The sequence below is a fragment of the Oncorhynchus mykiss genome, chromosome 27, assembly GCF_013265735.2.
Source record: "Oncorhynchus mykiss isolate Arlee chromosome 27, USDA_OmykA_1.1, whole genome shotgun sequence".
Taxonomy (NCBI): domain Eukaryota; kingdom Metazoa; phylum Chordata; class Actinopteri; order Salmoniformes; family Salmonidae; genus Oncorhynchus; species Oncorhynchus mykiss.
The window spans coordinates 25643126-25661628 of NC_048591.1; the positions used below are offsets into that span (position 1 = coordinate 25643126).

General features: G+C 44.5%; 1 protein-coding gene across 3 annotated transcripts in view; it reads right to left on the minus strand.

The window, feature by feature from the left end:
- The window catches only part of LOC110507855 (protein C-ets-1), a 43933-nt gene extending 25686 nt beyond the window's left edge, over window positions 1-18247 (minus strand). For 2 of the 3 annotated variants that reach the window (XM_021588225.2, XM_021588226.2), the window contains exon 1: window positions 4412-4901. In XM_021588225.2, the coding sequence (XP_021443900.1) occupies window positions 4412-4478 (67 nt within the window). In that variant the 5' untranslated portion in view covers window positions 4479-4901. Of the gene's footprint in view, window positions 1-4411; window positions 4902-13921; window positions 14079-16755; window positions 16851-18128 lie in introns of those variants that run through there. The other variant, XM_021588224.2, reaches the window with a different exon arrangement.
- Between the last annotated feature and the right edge of the window lie 256 nt (window positions 18248-18503).

Consider the following 18503-nt stretch of genomic DNA (forward strand, 5'->3'; position numbering starts at 1 on the left):
ACTAAGGTCAGAGAGATGAATGAACGAAGGAGGAGAAGGAGGAGGGAGGAGATACCCATTTAATGATATTATAGGGTGACATCATAGCCCATTCACAGCAGAGACACTGGGTCATTGTGGCCAGTAGAAAAGTATTCCTCTTCATAGACAACCATTCTACCAACAGCCCAGCCTTTGAAACATCTGCCCCACATGAGATGAGTCTGAGGCACATTCGGGAGACTGGGCATTCAGTGTATCCACTGGGCACAACGGCAGCCTGGCATCATGGAGACATTGTTTAGCTAAACACTGTCTAATTACTATGGGCAAAGCACCAAATACCAGAAACCAAAAAGTGCTTTTGATCGAACATCCTGGTTGGCCATTACTTGATTCGGCAAAGTGAAATGGACTTCCGCATACCTGTTTGTTCTGTTGGGTCCAGCAGCACCAACCCACATCAGAGGAGCCTGAATCGCCCCACCGCTATTTGCACAGCTGCCAAACGGCCAGCCGGGCTCAAACACGGGCACATTTTGCATTTTACACAGCACTACTGGAGGAGTGCTGACACTGTCAAACCAGCCCTGAGCTGACACATGCTTATTTTAGCCACCCTGCCCAGAAGGAAAACACTCCTCACCATACCAACAGGCACCAAAATTAGGAGGGACAGTCAGGCGTCAGCCTCTGGCTCCTGGCCCATTGTGGACCCTGGCTGGCTGTATGTGACATGGGTGTGTGGTGGCATAGGGGGCCCTGAGTGTAGCCGCCCAGCCCGGTGGTGCAGCATGCCAGTTAAGACAAGCAGCCGCGTCTTAACCAGATAAAAGGGAGACTCGCACCCAGCAGGCCTGCCTGCCACACACATTCCTCTCAGTCAATGAACCCTGACCTGCAGACCTGAAGAACAGAGAGAGAGGGATCCTAGACCATGCAGGGAGGACTCAGTCAGTACATGAAAGCACATGTCCTTATACACGATACAGAGTGGTAGGAATAGTGTAAGTACAGTACTGTAAAGAAGCCATGAGCTACATTCTTTTGAAATCAGAAAAAGGGCCCCTGTTATTTTGCAATCCAACACCCCCCATCTTGAGAAGGAATCGGACTTATCTCAGCATTCGCAGCTCCACTCCTTAGCTTTATCGTTTTGTTATGGCTACTTGATAAACTGAGTAATCAGCTACTGCACCATGCTCTACATTGGACTGTGCTTACAGTCAAATCTAATTCAATATAGCAGCACTTTATTGCCAAGTATTCACTTGCTTGTAGAAATCTTTCACTTGTATTTCCCAATATCTCAATGACGCTGCTCATTTCAAATCTGACTTCTGTGTGGGAATGAAGGATCTACTATGTCAGTACTTATGCAGTAACACTCAGGAACCTGCTTTTTGGTATATAAACAGCTTTGTTTGGGATCACCCCTAACCTCCACAGTCTGTAGGCACTTAAAATGAATTATCTCAGTGGGATAGAGTGAAAAAAGCTTCAGTAAACTGACACTCACTGCACCTTCACAAAGATAGAAAAATAAACAAGACAATGAGATGTACTCCAACCACTTAATCCTATTGTCTTGCTGTGTGAGTGTGTGTGTGTGTGTGTGTGTGTGTGTGTGTGTGTGTGTGTGTGTGTGTGTGTGTGTGTGTGTGTGTGTGTGTGTGTGTGTGTGTGTGTGTGTGTGTGTGTGTGTGTGTGTGTGTGTGTGCGTGCGTGCGTGCGTGCGTGCGTGCGTTGCACCCTCTACAACCGTTGTGATTATTACTTGACCCTGTTGGTCATCTATGAACGTTTGAACATCTTGAAGAACAATCTGGCCTAAATGGCCATGTACAATTATAATCCCCACCCGGCACAGCCAGAAGAGGACTGGCCACCCCTCAGACCCTGATTCTTCTTTAGGTTTTTTCCTACGTTTTTTCCTACGTTCCTAGGGAGTTTTTCCTAGCCACTGTGCTTTTACATCTGCATTGCTTGCTGTTTGGGGATTTAGGCTGGGTTTCTATATAACACTTTGTGACATCTGCTGATGTAAAAAGGGCTTTATAAATACATTTGATTTGTGTTTGTGTGTGTGTGTGTGTGTGTGTGTGTGTGTGTGTGTGTGTGTGTGTGTGTGTGTGTGTGTGTGTGTGTGTGTGTGTGTGTGTGTGTGTGTGTGTGTGTGTGTGTGTGTGTGTGTGTGTGTGTGTGTGTGTGTGTGTGTGTGCACATAGATAGAGAATAACAAAATCCTCTGCCTAGGTATCATCACTCTATGGCTCACTTAAACCTTTCCACCATTCACAAAGATCCTGCCATGTTCTGTCATGCCTACTCAGTATAACTCAGCCACGGGGGAACATAGCAATTTCCACTTTTGATCAGAAGGGGCAGGAAGGGTTCACTTCATCAGTGGGCCACTGGTCTACTGTCCTATTTGCAGTGAGAGAAGCTAGCTACATGGAAACGGGGAAGGAGTAGATGTAATGTGCATGTCTGATATAGAGAGTCTTGGCAGCTACAGCCTGACCCCAGCACACACGGTCGGCAGAGAAAGCTAGCATTGCGAAATGGCTTTGCAAGATAGCGGTATGTTTTGGCAACCCCACTGCAGCTGTCAGCAACTTTTTGATATGAGTGCGTTACCATGAGTGTGTGTGCGTATGTGTGTATGTGCGCACACGCGTGTGTGTGTGTGTGTGTGTGTACGTGCGTGCTCTCCTCCTGCAGGTGTAATCTGAGTTAAGGTGGTGAACACATCTCCGGTGCTTGACCTCAAGGAGTCATTACACTTTCTTCTTAATTTTCTGCATAACGGGTTACGGAGAAGTGCATGTATCAAGTTTCTATGGCATCTCAAGCCTTTGCCACCTTAACAGCTGTCACACTTCTGAAGCCATAAATGTATAGATTTGAATATTAGCCTAATGTTAGCTATTAAAGCCCAGTCAGCCCTCTCAATGAAGGAAGAAAGAGTGAAATCAGCCTGACTCTGAATGTAAAAGAACAGTGTCACTTTGAAGGGAATTAAACCACAGAGTTCTAAATACAAACTCAAACACTGTGTTGTGTGGGCTTGCACTCCATGCCCCAGCCCAGTGCAACCATGACCTGGCCTTACGGGCAACAGGCAGGATATCCAGCCTTCAGGCCTGCACACTCATCAACCCCGTCTGCCTCTGGTTCTCTCTTGAGACTCTGGCTAAACCACTCAGCACGAGGAGAAGAGGAGAGGGGGAAAGGAGAGGGGGAAAGGAGAAGGGGAGAGGAGAGGGGGAAAGGAGAGGAGGAGAGGAGAGGGGGAAAGGAGAGGGGGAGAGGAGAGGGGGAAAGGAGAGGGGTAGTACTGATGACTGGGCACCAGTGGTGGTTTCCCATGCAGACAGCAGCATGCCTGATATGACACCCCCTCCCTGGACTGGGGCTACTCTGGGTGGCAAGGGAGGGAGATGGGATTATGATAGTAGGTGCCCGGCAAGGCAAGATCTACTCAGCATGAAAGAGAAGGCTGACTCTCTAGAGAGGGAACTAATTTGAAAAGGGAAGAAAATACACCAAAGGCACATACTAAAGGCACAAGGCTACTGTACAGCTCCATCAATAATGTGTTCAAATTAACAAACGTTTTATGACTGAGTAGAAGTGTCAACTGTCAAATTAACATATATATTTTTTAAACACACAGGAACTTTTCAAACACTAGTAGGCAGAATGTCATACTGATTGCTTTAGTCTCATCATGTTCTTTGCCATAGTTTAACTAAGTGTTCATATAGGTTAAAGAGTTAAATCACGACTCCTCATAAATTAACTCTTCAAATCAAATAACATTTTGTTGGTCACATACTCCTGTTTTTTATGTAATAAATCATGCCTCCTCATAAATTAACTCTTCATCCATGAAATATGATTGTCAGTCTAATGCAGGGTTCAGCAGCTGCTGCTGCAGCCTGCAGTCTAGCCGTGTGACACAGAGCATTAGACCGGTATGTTGAGAACATGAGATGGACGATTAAGAAATACAATTATGTAAACGGGAATACCATTTAGCCTAAATTGCATAAGAGTAATAATGTATTTCCCCTTGTCCCTTATTTTATCCAGCAGAACTGTCTGGATCCACAAACATTTATCCAAAAATGGTGTCTTATTCGTTTACACAATAAACAAATGAATGTTTTGCATGCACAACAATTGTGAAGACGCGATAGGACACCGACATATCCCGTTAGGCTAAATGATGGCTTTATCATAGAAAAATACTTATTACCTCCACTGATACATGTTGCACTACATAGGATGGCATTTGCCTTATAAAAGTTGACCAGAGTTTTAAATGCAAGCCGCTATGCGCCGCACAACATGAAACATACGGAGCGAGCATAGGCAACAGTAATTACAATGTTAGATGTCAAAAAACAAAAGTTGCTGTACTCACCGTCCATTCTTTCAGACTTTATGATGGTTAATGTCGGTTTCATATCGACAGCTGCCGTCATGATCATCAGATCAATTTGTTCGATAACGGGATGATCAATTTAGTCTCTCTCTCTAACACAAGAATTCCGTGATAATTTACAAAAAATGGCTTTCTTCCCTTGCTGTCCAATAAAGTTTTGATTTACTCAAAAACAATATTGCGTTTTTCCTGTCCTCCCGCTTCAATTTATCTCCACCAAAATGTATCCAGTAAGTCTACAAACTTCTCTTTCAATCGCTCTCTGTCCGCTACTCTCTCTCGCTCTCGCTCTCTCTCTCTCTCTCTCTCTCTCTCTCTCTCTCTCTCTCTCTCTCTCTCTCTCTCTCTCTCTCTCTCTCTCTCTCTCTCTCTCTCTCTCTCTCTCTCTCTCCCTCTCTCTCTCATTCCCTCCCTCTATCTCCGTCAGGGCGTTTCTGTCGCTCTGACTGAGCAGTACGAAAGAGGTTGTGTTGTTCCCTCCGTGGAGCCTAAATGTACCACCGGCATCTGAAGGGGCGGCGTTTCTACCGCCAGTGGTCAAACTCGTTTTGCATGGCCCGGTTCCCCGGGTAGGCATAGTTCTCATTTTACACCACTCCATTGGTCTTTAAGTGAAATCTCCAACATACCGGAGCATCGGGCCATGCAAACGAACTCCACCAGTGATTCACAATTCAATTACATTCTTGCCTGCTGTCTTTCTATGAGAATCAATCATCCGCATGTTCCCGCAAATTAGTCCAATTCGGAGGCTGGTAGTAGGCTATTTTGGACAGCTGATTAGTTAGGCTATTTCTTAAGTCTGAATACTTTCTGAAGGCACTGTAACAAGCATGTCAGGCTAAGGGGACCATCTGTGTCCAACTCCAAGGGTCCAAGCGTCCTCATAAACACCTCCGAGTATTTCCTGTTCACCTTGTACTGATCAATAAAAACCAAGCCTGTCTTTTTACAGAACTGCCTCTCAGGCTTTTGAAAAGGGATGACGTCTTGGGAGAATGCACAGGATTTGATGCTGCTGAAACTTGAAACATATCCTAAATCAATCAATGGCAGTGGCAACCCCTCATTCAGGGCAGGTGGGGCAGAGCATATTTTGCCCCCCCCCAAAAATATATAGATTTTTTTTTTTTAAATGTTGCCCCTGTTTTGCATGTTATTTTGGCACTAATATGTGTCAGATATCAGTTTGCAAACAATGTAAAAATGTTTTATCATTGAGTTAATAAAGCATCCATACAAACAGGTGTTTCAGCCTAGCTCAGTGCTTTCTGTGGTGATTGGGCAGCCAGCGGAACATATGGAGTGTAGGGGTTGGTAATGTTCTGTAGTTGCACCTGTGATTGGCTCAGTGTTCTATCACTCATTGGGACACTACGCCACCGCAAAATCTATGGGGAGAGCTCGAAAATGTAAGCTCCTTGGGTGCTGCTATGACAGGGTTACATTAGAATTGCCCATCCAAGAAGGCTCATGGTCATTGGCCACATATAAAATGATGTCAAATCACGTTATATCTACCGTAGCTTTGATTGGACTGATTATGTCGACATCATACTTTCAAAATCTTAGCTAGCAAGCTAGCAGTCACCATCATGAATCAAATCGACAACCTACTGGCAAATCCTTTTCATATGAAGAGAAATTATACATAAAACATATTGGTGCTCATCGACCATTGGTTAACTGCAAATCACTAGCCTGCTATTCAGTGGAGTGGGCGCGTGGTCCAAATCTGGGTTTAGGGGTCTCTTTCACAAGCTTGAAAGGATAAACATTTAACATTGGGCATGTTGTCAATCCAGCTGGAAACTTGGAACCGGGAAATCTCATACTACAGTCAGTTCAAGACAACTGGGAACTCTGGAAAAAAGAGCATCCAACTCAGAATTCCAAGTCGGGATTCTCGGGCCTCTTTCTAGAGCTTTGACCTGAAGATCACTGACGTCATGATTCAACCTTGTTTTTTTCAGAGTTCTCAGTTGTCTTGAAAACCCCATAAATACAGAGAATGCCAGACTTTCATGATGAAGTTTGATGACAAAATTAGCCTACGAAGGACACCTTCCTGTTCAAGTGAGCACAGCACAACAAGGCTGAATGAACTGTTTCGCTGCCAGACAAGGCTCTGCTAATATCCAGGTGTAGCAGTGGTAAGGTGTTGGGACTGCTGTTGGGACTCTGCTGTTGGGACAGCTTTATGTAGGCCCCAACCGTTTTGTGGGCACCGTTTGTCACCATTATAGTGCAATTCATGTATTGTTTAGTGTTGTGTTGTGTAGTGGATTTCCTGGCATACATAAAAACATTTTGGGGGGAGTTTGCCCCACCAAGATTTAAATGCTAAAACCACCATTGCTCAGTGGACACAGAAAATTCCAAATAAATGGATCTATTGGCTCTTTATCGACACAAATCAAATTGGGGCCACTGTCATCATGGCCATCACAGCTATTTTGATTTGTAAGGGTTACTGTTTTATCTATAAGTTCCATTTCATGTGTTAGTCCGTTTTTTAGGCTACTCCGATGAGGGACAATCAGCGTGTAATTTCGGAAATTGAATCAAGATTTAGTTCTGCCTCTTGTAGGAAAATGGCTGAATATATGAGCAAGAGTGAAAGGGTGCTGGTGCTCCACTTGGAACAAAGACAACCATATGGAAATTACCTGCCATGGCAACAGATTGTCATTGCAATTGTCACATGCAGGTCTCGTTGCTTCTTTAGTGGAACCTAGCGATGTTGACAACAGTAAGACGGTCTGTCCAAGACAAGATTACTGGTAGAAGTAGACAGCTAAAGTACAATCGTTTCATTGTTTGTGAGATGTGGAATTAATTCCTCAAACAAACAATACAGTGACATTGGATTTAGCCAGTGTATCAGCATCCAATCTACACAGGTCTGCATACACAAAATAACATAGTTAGCTAGATAAGTCAATATGGTCCATCCTAATATGCAAGGCAACATGATTATGCATGTACGTAGCTACAGTATACCTCTAAATGGGATTGGGAGTTAGGGGAGCCAGGGGTATTGATCATGTATGGATTTTTAAATAGAGGTCTTTCACCATCTCCATTAGCAAACCTGGATAATGTTTCACTTGACAGATATCAACCGTAGTGGAAATGCCAGGCAGAGATGTCGTGTGGCCTCTGCGGTCTCACTGCTCCTCACAAGGGGCCGTCAAGAGGGTGGGAGGGGTGGTTTAAGGGTACCTTTCAATTAGTTTCAGTCAGTCCGTCAGTCACTCTCCTCTCTCTCCCTCTCACTGCCCATCTTTGTTTTGGCTTAATGAGCTCCTTGTATCTACTCTTAAAAGGACAGCCCAGATCCTTTGTGCCTGAGAACAGCCATTAAGACTAATAGCGTTGCTGACTAATATCTGGACTGGAGCTAGCAGAGTGGCCTTTTCAATGGGGGTGCGTTATGCCCCCTCTCGCTCCCTTATATGTATCATCCATGTGTTAATGGTGAACATTTAAAGTGGGTATTAATCTATCTATGTACTTAATATATTAGCTTGAAACTTACTCAGTTCTGCAAATAGGTCAAATTGAATATACATTTCTGTTTAATGTTTTGAGAGCTCCACAGACACATATAAGTGCAGGCAGACTGATGTACCCATTTTCTACTTGGTTGATACACTCTAGTCTTCATTCAGTATTATCTTTCTGACCTGCTAAACTTATTTCCATGAGCGTTACAACAGAGTGAATAAGAGCTGGGTCTCTCTTTACTAAAACACTTTAAAGACAGAATCTGAGAGGAAATATTAAAATAAATAAAACATTATCATTCTAAAAGCCAGGTACAGATGTAGGATCTTAATTTGCAGGAGTGAAATTCAGGAAATGTACAACTTGTAGTGCATTTGAGGTTTAAAAAGTCTTCTGAAGTTTGAAATTTACGAAAAAAATGTATCAACCCCAACAAAAATGTCCATTAATTGTAATCCACATAATCATTCACATTTCCTGTTGCTGCAGGATTATTTTCCTGCTGTAGCAAACTGCCTCAAATGAAGATCCTACATTTGTAGGAACTAGGGCTATTGTTGTTTGCCCAAAGATGCAGTTTCCTGGATACTACTACGTCAGGTAGCCTAGTGGTTAGAGTGTTGGGCCAGTCATTGAAAGGTTGCTGGATTGAATCCAAGGTAAAAAAAAAAAAAAAAAAATTTGTTCTGTCCCTGAGCAAGGCAGTTAACCCACTGTTCCCTGGATGCTGTTAATGTTGATTATGGCAGCACCCAGCACCTCTCTGATTCAGAGGGGTTGAGTTAAATGCAGAAGACACATTTCAGTTGTACCACTGACTAGGATTCCTTTCCCAAATATGTTAGTCACTGGTCATTGTACTGCAATATATACATTGTACAGTTACAGGAAGAACGGATGTTTATGGGAATGAAAAAGTCTATACATGTCATTGTACGTGTAAGTGACATCCCTCTCATGAGACTGAGCAGCAGCACCACCATCATCTCCCACTGATCAGGCAACATGTGCACTTGGGTTTCAATGTCTAGCTTCTTTACCTGGCAAATGCTGTTGCCATGGTTTTGACAGTTAGGGGTTCATGCAATAGCATTGCAGTTTAGCAGCTATAGCTAAATCCTGCTTTTCCTTAATCCAGACATATAACTGGTACACAAATCAAATCAAATCAAATCAAATCAAATCAAATTTTATTTGTCACATACACATGGTTAGCAGATGTTAATGCGAGTGTAGCGAAATGTTTGTGCTTCTAGTTCTAGTTCTACACCTGCTGCTGCTGCTGCCAGGGGTTAATTGACAGCTAGCTAGCTGAAAGGCCCTGCTGCTGCTACCAGGGGTTAACTGACAGTTAGCTAGCTGAAAGGCCCTACTGCTGCTACCAGGGGTTAACTGACAGTTAGCTAGCTGAAAGGCCCTACTGCTGCTACCAGGGGTTAACTGACAGTTAGCTAGCTGAAAGGCCCTACTGCTGCTACCAGGGGTTAACTGACAGTTAGTTAGCTGAAAGGCCCTGCTGCTGCTACCAGGGGTTAACTGACAGTTAGCTAGCTGAACGGCCCTACTGCTGCTACCAGGGGTTAACTGACAGTTAGCTAGCTGAAAGGCCCTACTGCTGCTACCAGGGGTTAACTGACAGTTAGGTAGCTGAAAAGCCCTGCTGCTGCTACCAGGGGTTAACTGACAGTTAGCTAGCTGAAAGGGCCTGCTGCTGCTACCAGGGGTTAACTGCCACCAGGCTAGCTGAAAGGACCTGATGCTGCTACCAGGGGTTAACTGACACCAGGCTAGCTGAAAGGACCCGATGCTGCTACCAGGGGTTAACTGACACCAGGCTAGCTGAAAGGACCTGATGCTGCTACCAGGGGTTAACAGACAGCTAGCTAGCTGAAATAACCTGCTGCTGGTACCAGCCAATGGGTATGGCATGACTGGATTGGCCTCCCTGTGCTTAGACACCACTTAGCGAGTAATTGATCAATCACTCATTGACACACACGCACACACACACACACACACATACACATACACATACACACACAGCACACTGGTCTCTTAGCCGTCAGGGGATGCCATAAACTGGATGCAGTTCTGCTGAGATCATAGGCCTCGAGTAGGGACAGGACCACAGGCTGTGTGTGTGTGTGTGTGTGTGTGTGTGTGTGTGTGTGTGTGTGTGTGTGTGTGTGTGTGTGTGTGTGTGTGTTTGTGTGTGCACGTGCACGACTGTGTGTGTGTTTGAGTGAGTATGCTGGGGGTGGTTCTGGGCCTCCCTGAACAAAAGCTCTTTCTGAACAATTGCCTTCGCTAAAAAATACGTATCTTCCTCCATTAGCGCCACCACGTGCCCCCCATCACTCCATTGTGCAAATAATTAAATTACCCCCCCCCCCCCCCCCCCCCCCCCCCCCCCGGAGTCTCTGAGCCTCCCAGGTCTCCCTCCTTCTTTCCATCCCTCCGACCTTCTCTTTCACAGAAAGAGAGAGAGAGAGCTCACTGATGAAGCTCAACCACCACCCGCAGCTAAAGGAAAGCCCCTCGTCTCCCCAGTTAGACTACAGCCTGTTTATTATAAGCTGGTCTGCATTACAATATAGTGTTAACATCACTAGATGGATTCATTGGTTGACTGTAAAAGCTCATAATATACCAAATGTGATATGATTATAATACCATTATGATAATAACAATATACTCATTACCCATTATCTACACTGACACATTGTTCAGTCCTGACACACTCATAAGCGTGTATTGCCAGTAGGTATTACTAAGCCACATAATAGCATTTTTACAATAGAGGTCTTTTCTTGGATCATACCCACATGTTCTACCTTTCCAATGAGCTGGCATTAGTTGCATCACCTCTTCCCATGATGGTACTGTATTTCCTTGAAGACTGAATGTTCTGTATATGTGGTCACTTGTTAGTCACCGTAGAGGAATTGACCCCACTTACCCTTACCAGAACTGGTCTATGCAGCTATGTACAGAGGCTCTCTAGAGAACAATTTTTACATATGCCTAATTGCTGTGCCATCCCCGGCCCAATGCCAGCTTATCAGCTATCCCTACAAACAAAGTCAATGTCACTACTACAACCCCTCACAAAAACATAGCCTAGCGAAGTGGGGCTGTTTTGCGACCCTCTGCTTCAGAGTTGTCTCTCTTTTTTCCCCTCATTTTGTTTTATTGTTGGGGGAAGTGTGCTTCGGCCTGATTAGCATCGCTGTTTCCTCCTTTCCCATAACCTCCAGACCCCCGCAGGCTGCTTGTTTACTCTTAGAAAAAATAAATAGGCCTGCGCCCGTGAGGACGTGCCCCTCATCAGAGGCGAAGACGCCCACCCCCCCTGTCCCAAATCTCTCCCCCCTCCCCTCCTTTACTCCTTTACTCTCCTCCTCCCTCCCTCCCTCCAAACCACCACCCCCAGCCCTGGCCCTGTGACCATCCCCCTCCCTACTATCCAGCTGTTAAATCACATAAAATAAAACCCAGACCAATGGTCCCTGGGTTCCATATCACAGCTGTGTTCTAAATGGGAGTGGATGTTTAAATGTACAGTGAGATCCTGAGTGCCTGGGAGTGGATGTGTGTGGAAGTGGGCTTTTTACTGAATGGGAGGATACAGTAATACAATACATGCCAGAAAACTGGTGTGAATTAATGAAGGACTATGTGGGGTGTGAGCGACTACCGGAAGTAAAGTGTGTGTGTATGTGTGTGTCTGTGTTTCTGTGTTTCTGTGTTTCAGTGAGACTGTGCAGCACACACATCATGAATCTCTAAGTGGGTGTTAATGATCAGACCCAGCGGTGTGAGAGTGGCTAGGTTTCTCTGAGTGGAGAAGAGAGGAGTGGAGAAGAGAAGAGTGGAGCAGAGAAGAGTGGAAAGGAGATGAGTGGAAAAGAGAGGAAAGTGAGAGGGGGGTTATGGTACGGCGGATGTCAGGAAGCTGTGTGTGACAGTGGGCTCAGGGTCAAACATGCAAATGCCCTTTAACATACAACATCCCTTCACCACATCAGCTCTCAGGTCTCTCTCACAGTTACTGTAGCAACAAGCTATAAATCCCAGTGATGTAAACTAAAAGGGTGTTACAGTAACTGTGTTAGGAACTCAGTCTTTCAAACTTTAAGTTGTGTTCCTCTATAAAAAAGTAGAGAACATGTTCATTACCAGCCCCAGTACTCAGTGCACCTAGCTGTCATTTCTATGAAAGAGAACCAGGGCAGTTTGTATTGGCCGTATACATAGTGAAACACAAAAAGGTTCTTCACAAGTTGTATACTGTATTGGACATTCTAGGTGGATACTGACACACAGGCAGTCATTTTCCATAATGTTAGCGTGACTCAACAGCAGTTGAGGTGGTATCTGTGTTTAATTGCATTGGTTCCACGAAAGGAAACATGTAATAGCTGGCAAAATATTCATTAGCAGAAATATGTCACCAATTAATTGTGCGCAGTGACTTGGGCTGTAAAATATCAAAGGGAAGCACACGCAAATGTGTTCAAAGCTAAGCAAGGTGTAGAAGTGGTCTCAAGCCAAACTCACACACACGGTAGAGCATGGCTTCAGGAAAGGAAGAGGATGTTTGCTGGTGGCACAGACAGCCAAAGAAGACTTCTTCACTTCTATCCTTACTATATAGTTGGTTTTCTCAACAGGTTATTGAGATGACATCGAACGACTGTGGTTAAGTCAAAATATTTTAGTTTGAGAAACATATAGGTCAGATCAACGGTTTTAGGAAGTGGAGTATGTCAAGGGTTACCAGTTAGGAGGTTTCAGCTCCATACACTGGGAGGCTACACTTCAATGACAGCAACAACATGTATATGACACTATGGGGTCACCAAATTACTCTAATTGCGTCTACAGGTGGTTGCATTGCGCGGACGAATGAACAGCTTGATCACCATCACGAGGGAGAGGAGGTCAACTGGAGGTTGTTTTTTTCCATGTGATAATGTTTATGTCAACGGTTTAGCGCTGGAACCACTGGAGGCTCCAAAGGAGTGTGTCTCCAGCAACAAACATCAGCAAATCCCATCAGATCCAGCCCCGACCTTATCCCCCGGGGGGAACCAGAGGCTTGGGAAAAAGACGGCTGTCCTTTTGTCCTCCTTTCCCCTGTGCCCCTGCATCCAGCCTGGGAGGAGACGGAAGAAAGCTGGTGCCTGGCCTAAGCACCACCCCCCCAATCCCCCATGGCGTGTGTCCCAGTCCCCTGAATAAATCACTCTTAAGAAAGAGGGAGGCCAGAGTCAAACAGAGGCAATGCACTGGGAGGAATGTTCCAGTTTAAAATAAACGGCAGAAAAAAAACAGAGTGCAGGCAGAAAAATGCGGGGCATGTGGAGGTCCCCAGAGGAGGAGAGGAGGAGGCATCTGGTAAAGGCATTCGGCCCTGGGGTCAACGTCACCATGGTCCCCAGGGAGGAGGAGACCCAGAGGGGGCCTCGGGGCTGCTCAGCCGGCCGCTCTGAATGCAGCACTCTGGAGCAAGACAGACTGCCTGGACTGGTGTGTGTGTGTGTGTGTGTGTGTGTGTGTGTGTGTGTGTGTGTGTGTGTGTGTGTGTGTGTGTGTGTGTGTGTGTGTGTGTGTGTGTGTGTGTGTGTGTGTGTGTGTGTGTGTGTGTGTGTAAGATGTGGGGATGAGGTGTGTGTGTGTGTGCCTGTATGTGAGTCACAGTTAATTTGCCACACCTCTCCACACAAAGTAATTTGTTTGCAGTGAACACTTAATCCACAATGAACAATCTCTTTCATCCCCAATCTCAGTTCCATTTTACCCCAATATAGTTTCTGTTTATATGAGGCTATCCATGTGTTCCTTTGAGAAATTTAAAAGGCAGATTTCACCTTGCTTGCTTAATTCACTGTATTAAGTGCAGTGACCTGAACAAACAGGCAAACAACTGTGTTCTGTAGGATTTGTTCTTAGTCAGAGGCTTACTTTGGCTCCTACCTGTGGGTATGAGGTCGTGTCCATTGGGGACCTCCTGAAGGGTGATGTCCTGGGGGTAAAGGGTTCTGGGTGGGGGGTAGTGCTGCTGCTGCTGGGGGTGAACCACCATACCAGAGAGCTGGGTCAGTGGTCCCATAGCCACCCCTCCACTCTGCCTCTGTAAAGGCAACACAAACAGGGGGTTAACTAACTGAGCCTGGAAATGGTCTAGGGCTTGGCAATTTGGCCCAAAATATTATATCACAATATGTTTCTTATTTTTGACAGTATGGTGGTATTTGGTGATATTTTATGTTTCTGAATAACATGTTTTAAATGTTTTATGAGTAGTGCATGACCCTAGGATGGCAACAAGTAGTTTTAATGGGCTTTCTCCATCATAGTTTTATAATGAACCAAACTAGGACAAACCTGACAGTGAAGTAGTCCAATTTGTAGAACTTTTCATTTATTTAACACTGTATTAAATTACCTTTATATTTAGTACTGTAAAAATCCATACCGGTATGTGGATTTCATACCTTAAAAGATGATATATCGCCCAACCCTAACCTGGTTCCTACTGCACAGCAACAGCAAGGCACAGATGCAGTATATCTCAACCTCAAATTTTGTTTACATTTAAACTGTGTTTGCTTACTGTACATGTGAGTAAAAGGTTTACGGACATACTGTAAGAATGTCAATGAGCTCGATTGTAAGGGGGAAGAGACCAAGCTAGAGTTTTAAAAATACTATTTTGGAGTGGAGATGGTTTTGTTTTACGCTTTCAGTACAGATAAAATGAAGGCTAAATTGGATTCAATAGGTGTATCTTTGTTTCAATCTGTTGTCCCCTCAGATTGGACTGAGGGGAAGTCCAAAGTGAATGAGTAGTTGGGAGGAGGACCATATAGGAATACTGTACGTATGTGGATACAAGAAATAGCAGGAGAGTAGATAACGGGTCAGGACTATTCTGAGAACATTTTCCATTGACTCAAAATCGCACTGAGCAAGCACATGGAACATGATGCAGTTCTGATGCACTACTTCAAGAAATGGGTGATCATACTCTGGTGACACTCTGAAAGTGATATCTGATGCATACCTGGTAGGTATGTGATGACCAGTAGCAAGAAGCATAGGAGCCTCTACAGTAGCAGTTTCCATCTATCAGCTCTATCAGCTCACCATAGGGACAATAGTGGTGGCTCCTGTAACCTCACCACTTAACTGACTACCGCCTGGTCGGGCTTCACAACAGGCATGGCTAGGAGTATAGACCTCAGATCAGGGTACCTGACTGACTGCCCATCTGATAAGGACTCTTGTTAAAGTGATGCCGGGTTTATCAGTAGGCTGTCAGCTTTACAGCCAGCTAATAGTGAGAGGGGACTATGGAGTCTAATCTAGTGAAGTCTCTAGGGGGTACGTGGGCCGATGACGGCACTATCAGTCCAGTCTGGCAGGGAGAGGGGAGTGATAGCCAGGGGAAGAGGGCAGTCGTATCGGCACTGTTAAGCACAGGAGGTTGGTGGTGCCTTAATTGTGGAGGACGGACTCATGGTAAAGGCTGGAGCGGAATAAGTGGAATGGTATCAAATACATCAAACACATGGTTTCCATTTGTTTGATATCATTTCATTTGCTCTGTTGCAGCCATTATTATGAGCCGTCCTCCCCTCAGCAGCCTCCACTGCTTTAAAGTGATATTGGAGGACCAGCAAAAGTAGATTGCCATGAGTCCTCCATCCCTTGTGTGGATGAACCTTTGATGCCACACATCTGATATGTGAAAGTAGGAGAGTCAGGGGCAATTCAACTGCAGCCTCTTCCACAGTCTCATTTTACAGGACATGGTCACAAAACATGGAAACCTTGGCCATTTCTTTCACATAAACAACCTCTTTGCATCCAGAATAACATGGAAAATCACAAAAGCAGAGGGCAGGGAAATCAGAGGACCTTTCTCTACTAATACATGTCAATTCATAGGAAAATCTGTGGCAACCTAGGTTCACCTTTTGACCACATCTGGCCCCGGGTACAGTAATCTCAATTTCAAAGGCATGCAGAACCACCTGAGCCAATTAGGGGCGAGGGAGCTTTATCCCTCCACGTTTTGTACCAGAGCCAGGTTGGGTTGATATTTGCATGTGACCTCATCCTCTTTGTCTAACAGGGCTACATTCTGCATACAAATGGGAACATTTCTGCCAGCGCTTCTCGGCCTTCACCTTTCAGAGCTCACCTGACAGGAATCCCAATGTCCCTGATTCCTGTGATCTGACAGGCTGTATTCATATGGTCCTTTCATTTGGATGGTGTTAAAAAGACTGTGTTTACAAATAGCCTAAATAACCTGCTCTATAGCACATCAATATGGTATTACATGGTAAAGTGTTTTCCTGTGAGGGTGCTCTGCATGACTCCAAATAGACTCAGTGATGGTTGGGCCCCACACTTCTAAGTATTTACTGCCAATATGGTTAGGAGGTAATAATTGTTTTGCAGAGCAGAGTTGATTGAAACTATTGGTTTCAGAACTTGGTCTTCGTCGTCCATCTCTTATTCCACTGCAGCCTCCCGAGACAATGTTAACCTTACATTCACCTCTGGTCCATAGTGGTCTAGAATGAATAACTGATAGTAGCATTTTTTTAACGACAAATAAAGTGCCGATTTTTTATAGTAAACTTAACAACACTCCAGTGTTGCAGAAGGTTGATGGAATCCAGAGGTGCATTGCTAACACACACTTGCATACTCCTCCTACACCGTGGCATGTGGTAGGTAGCTAGCCCGTCCACAGGCTGTAACAGGAGTGTGATTTATGGTGGTCGGGGTCTTACCATCGCGCCCAGACGGTCACAGGGGTGAAGGGTCGAGTAGGAGGAAACTGGATCCATGTAGTAACTCATCCTGGGGTCTGGATGGAGCAGCAGGCCTGTGGAAGGGATCAGCATACAAACAGCCGAGGCGGGGCCCCTATCAATCACACACTGTTTACACTGTGTGTGTGACTACAATAAGCTGTCACCACAGTTCTACAGAGTGGCACCACCCCACACTGCCCTGTGTAACATCTAATGCAGACATCCCAAACAACATTGCGATAATTCTTCCTTTTTGCAATGTTGACTTTAAATTACATAATCACTTGATGGAAATGGGTTTAAAAATAGAGGATCTTTAATGAATAACAACTTCATAATTTCCTCCTCTTTGCATGGGCAAAAAAATAAATAATAAATTAGCATGGACAACAATGCAATAACAGATACTAAATTCTAGCCGACAACATCCCAGTCAAGATTATAATGAATTAAGTTGCTAGTGTGTCTCCATATTTGGACATTTATATGAGGCAGCTTTTTCAATATTCAGGGCTGAACATGTTAAGTCACACTATCTCCAGCGTTGATAGATAATTCTTTGCCTGATCCCCCCTTCTTTACCTCCTAGCGCTCTCCTCCTCCTCCTCTGTCCCTCCCTCCCACTCTCCTTCCTTTCCTCCCACTCACTTTGGGCATCTCATTATCATGTGTTTACTAGTAGAAACATCAACAGACGGGGAACAGGAACCTAGCTGAGAGGAGAGCGTTTCCAGGGGAGCTGACAGACAACGTGGGTAGGGACAAGTGTCCTTGAATGTATGCCTTTATTTAACACAGTTTAGCATAATTTATCATTGTCAAGTGATAACTATTGTAATTGACTACAAGAGAAAAATATGTATCATAAATCTCTGCAGCCAAAGTCACAAAATTACATTACGACACCAATAGTTTGCAATCAATTCAAGGTTTATTGTGAGGTAAAACATTTTATATAAACATATTTTCCAAATGACTGGGTCAATGGCCAATGACACAGCAGATAATCCAAACAGATACGCACGTGATATGCTATTGCATATCAATGCAGATATACCACAAATATTATTAAGCTGTAATTAACATTTTTTTCAAAACTATTTTTACGTAGGTTTGATCAAATAAACGCGGTCTTCACCATTTAGTTCAAAATGCACCAGATTGCACAGTTCATTCACGCTCCAACAGCATTCCTCTCGGGAAGCGCGACTGCACTTCAAAGCGAGCTTTTACAACCCGACAGACACATCACACTCCTGTTGCTTCTCCTATTTATATGTAAACAACATTATTTTCTACTCTATTATATATCTACTGGATTTGTAAAATTGGTAAGAGTATAAACTTACCGTGTGTTGTGAGTGAAACTTCCTGCAGGTTGGTTGAGTGGTGCGCTCTGTAGGCTAGTTGGCTGTGACAGTTCAGCTGTAGACAGACTCAATTCACTGATGCTGTACCTGGGCTTATAGTGAATCCAAGGAGGAAGGAATATGCACATGCCGGATTTAAGTCCCACCCTCGAATCATACCGAGACCCACTCAAATTCCCTTTGGGGTTTTCCACACAATCGCTGAGTACCCGAACTGTTACTCCAAATAGAAAAACGTGTTATTGTTTAGTGACACATCTGGGTTTTCACCATCAGTCCTATGCAGGTTTGTCAATCATATAGACTTTTTTCAGTGTCATCTTGAATTCTTACCATCAAGCCAATGATATGATC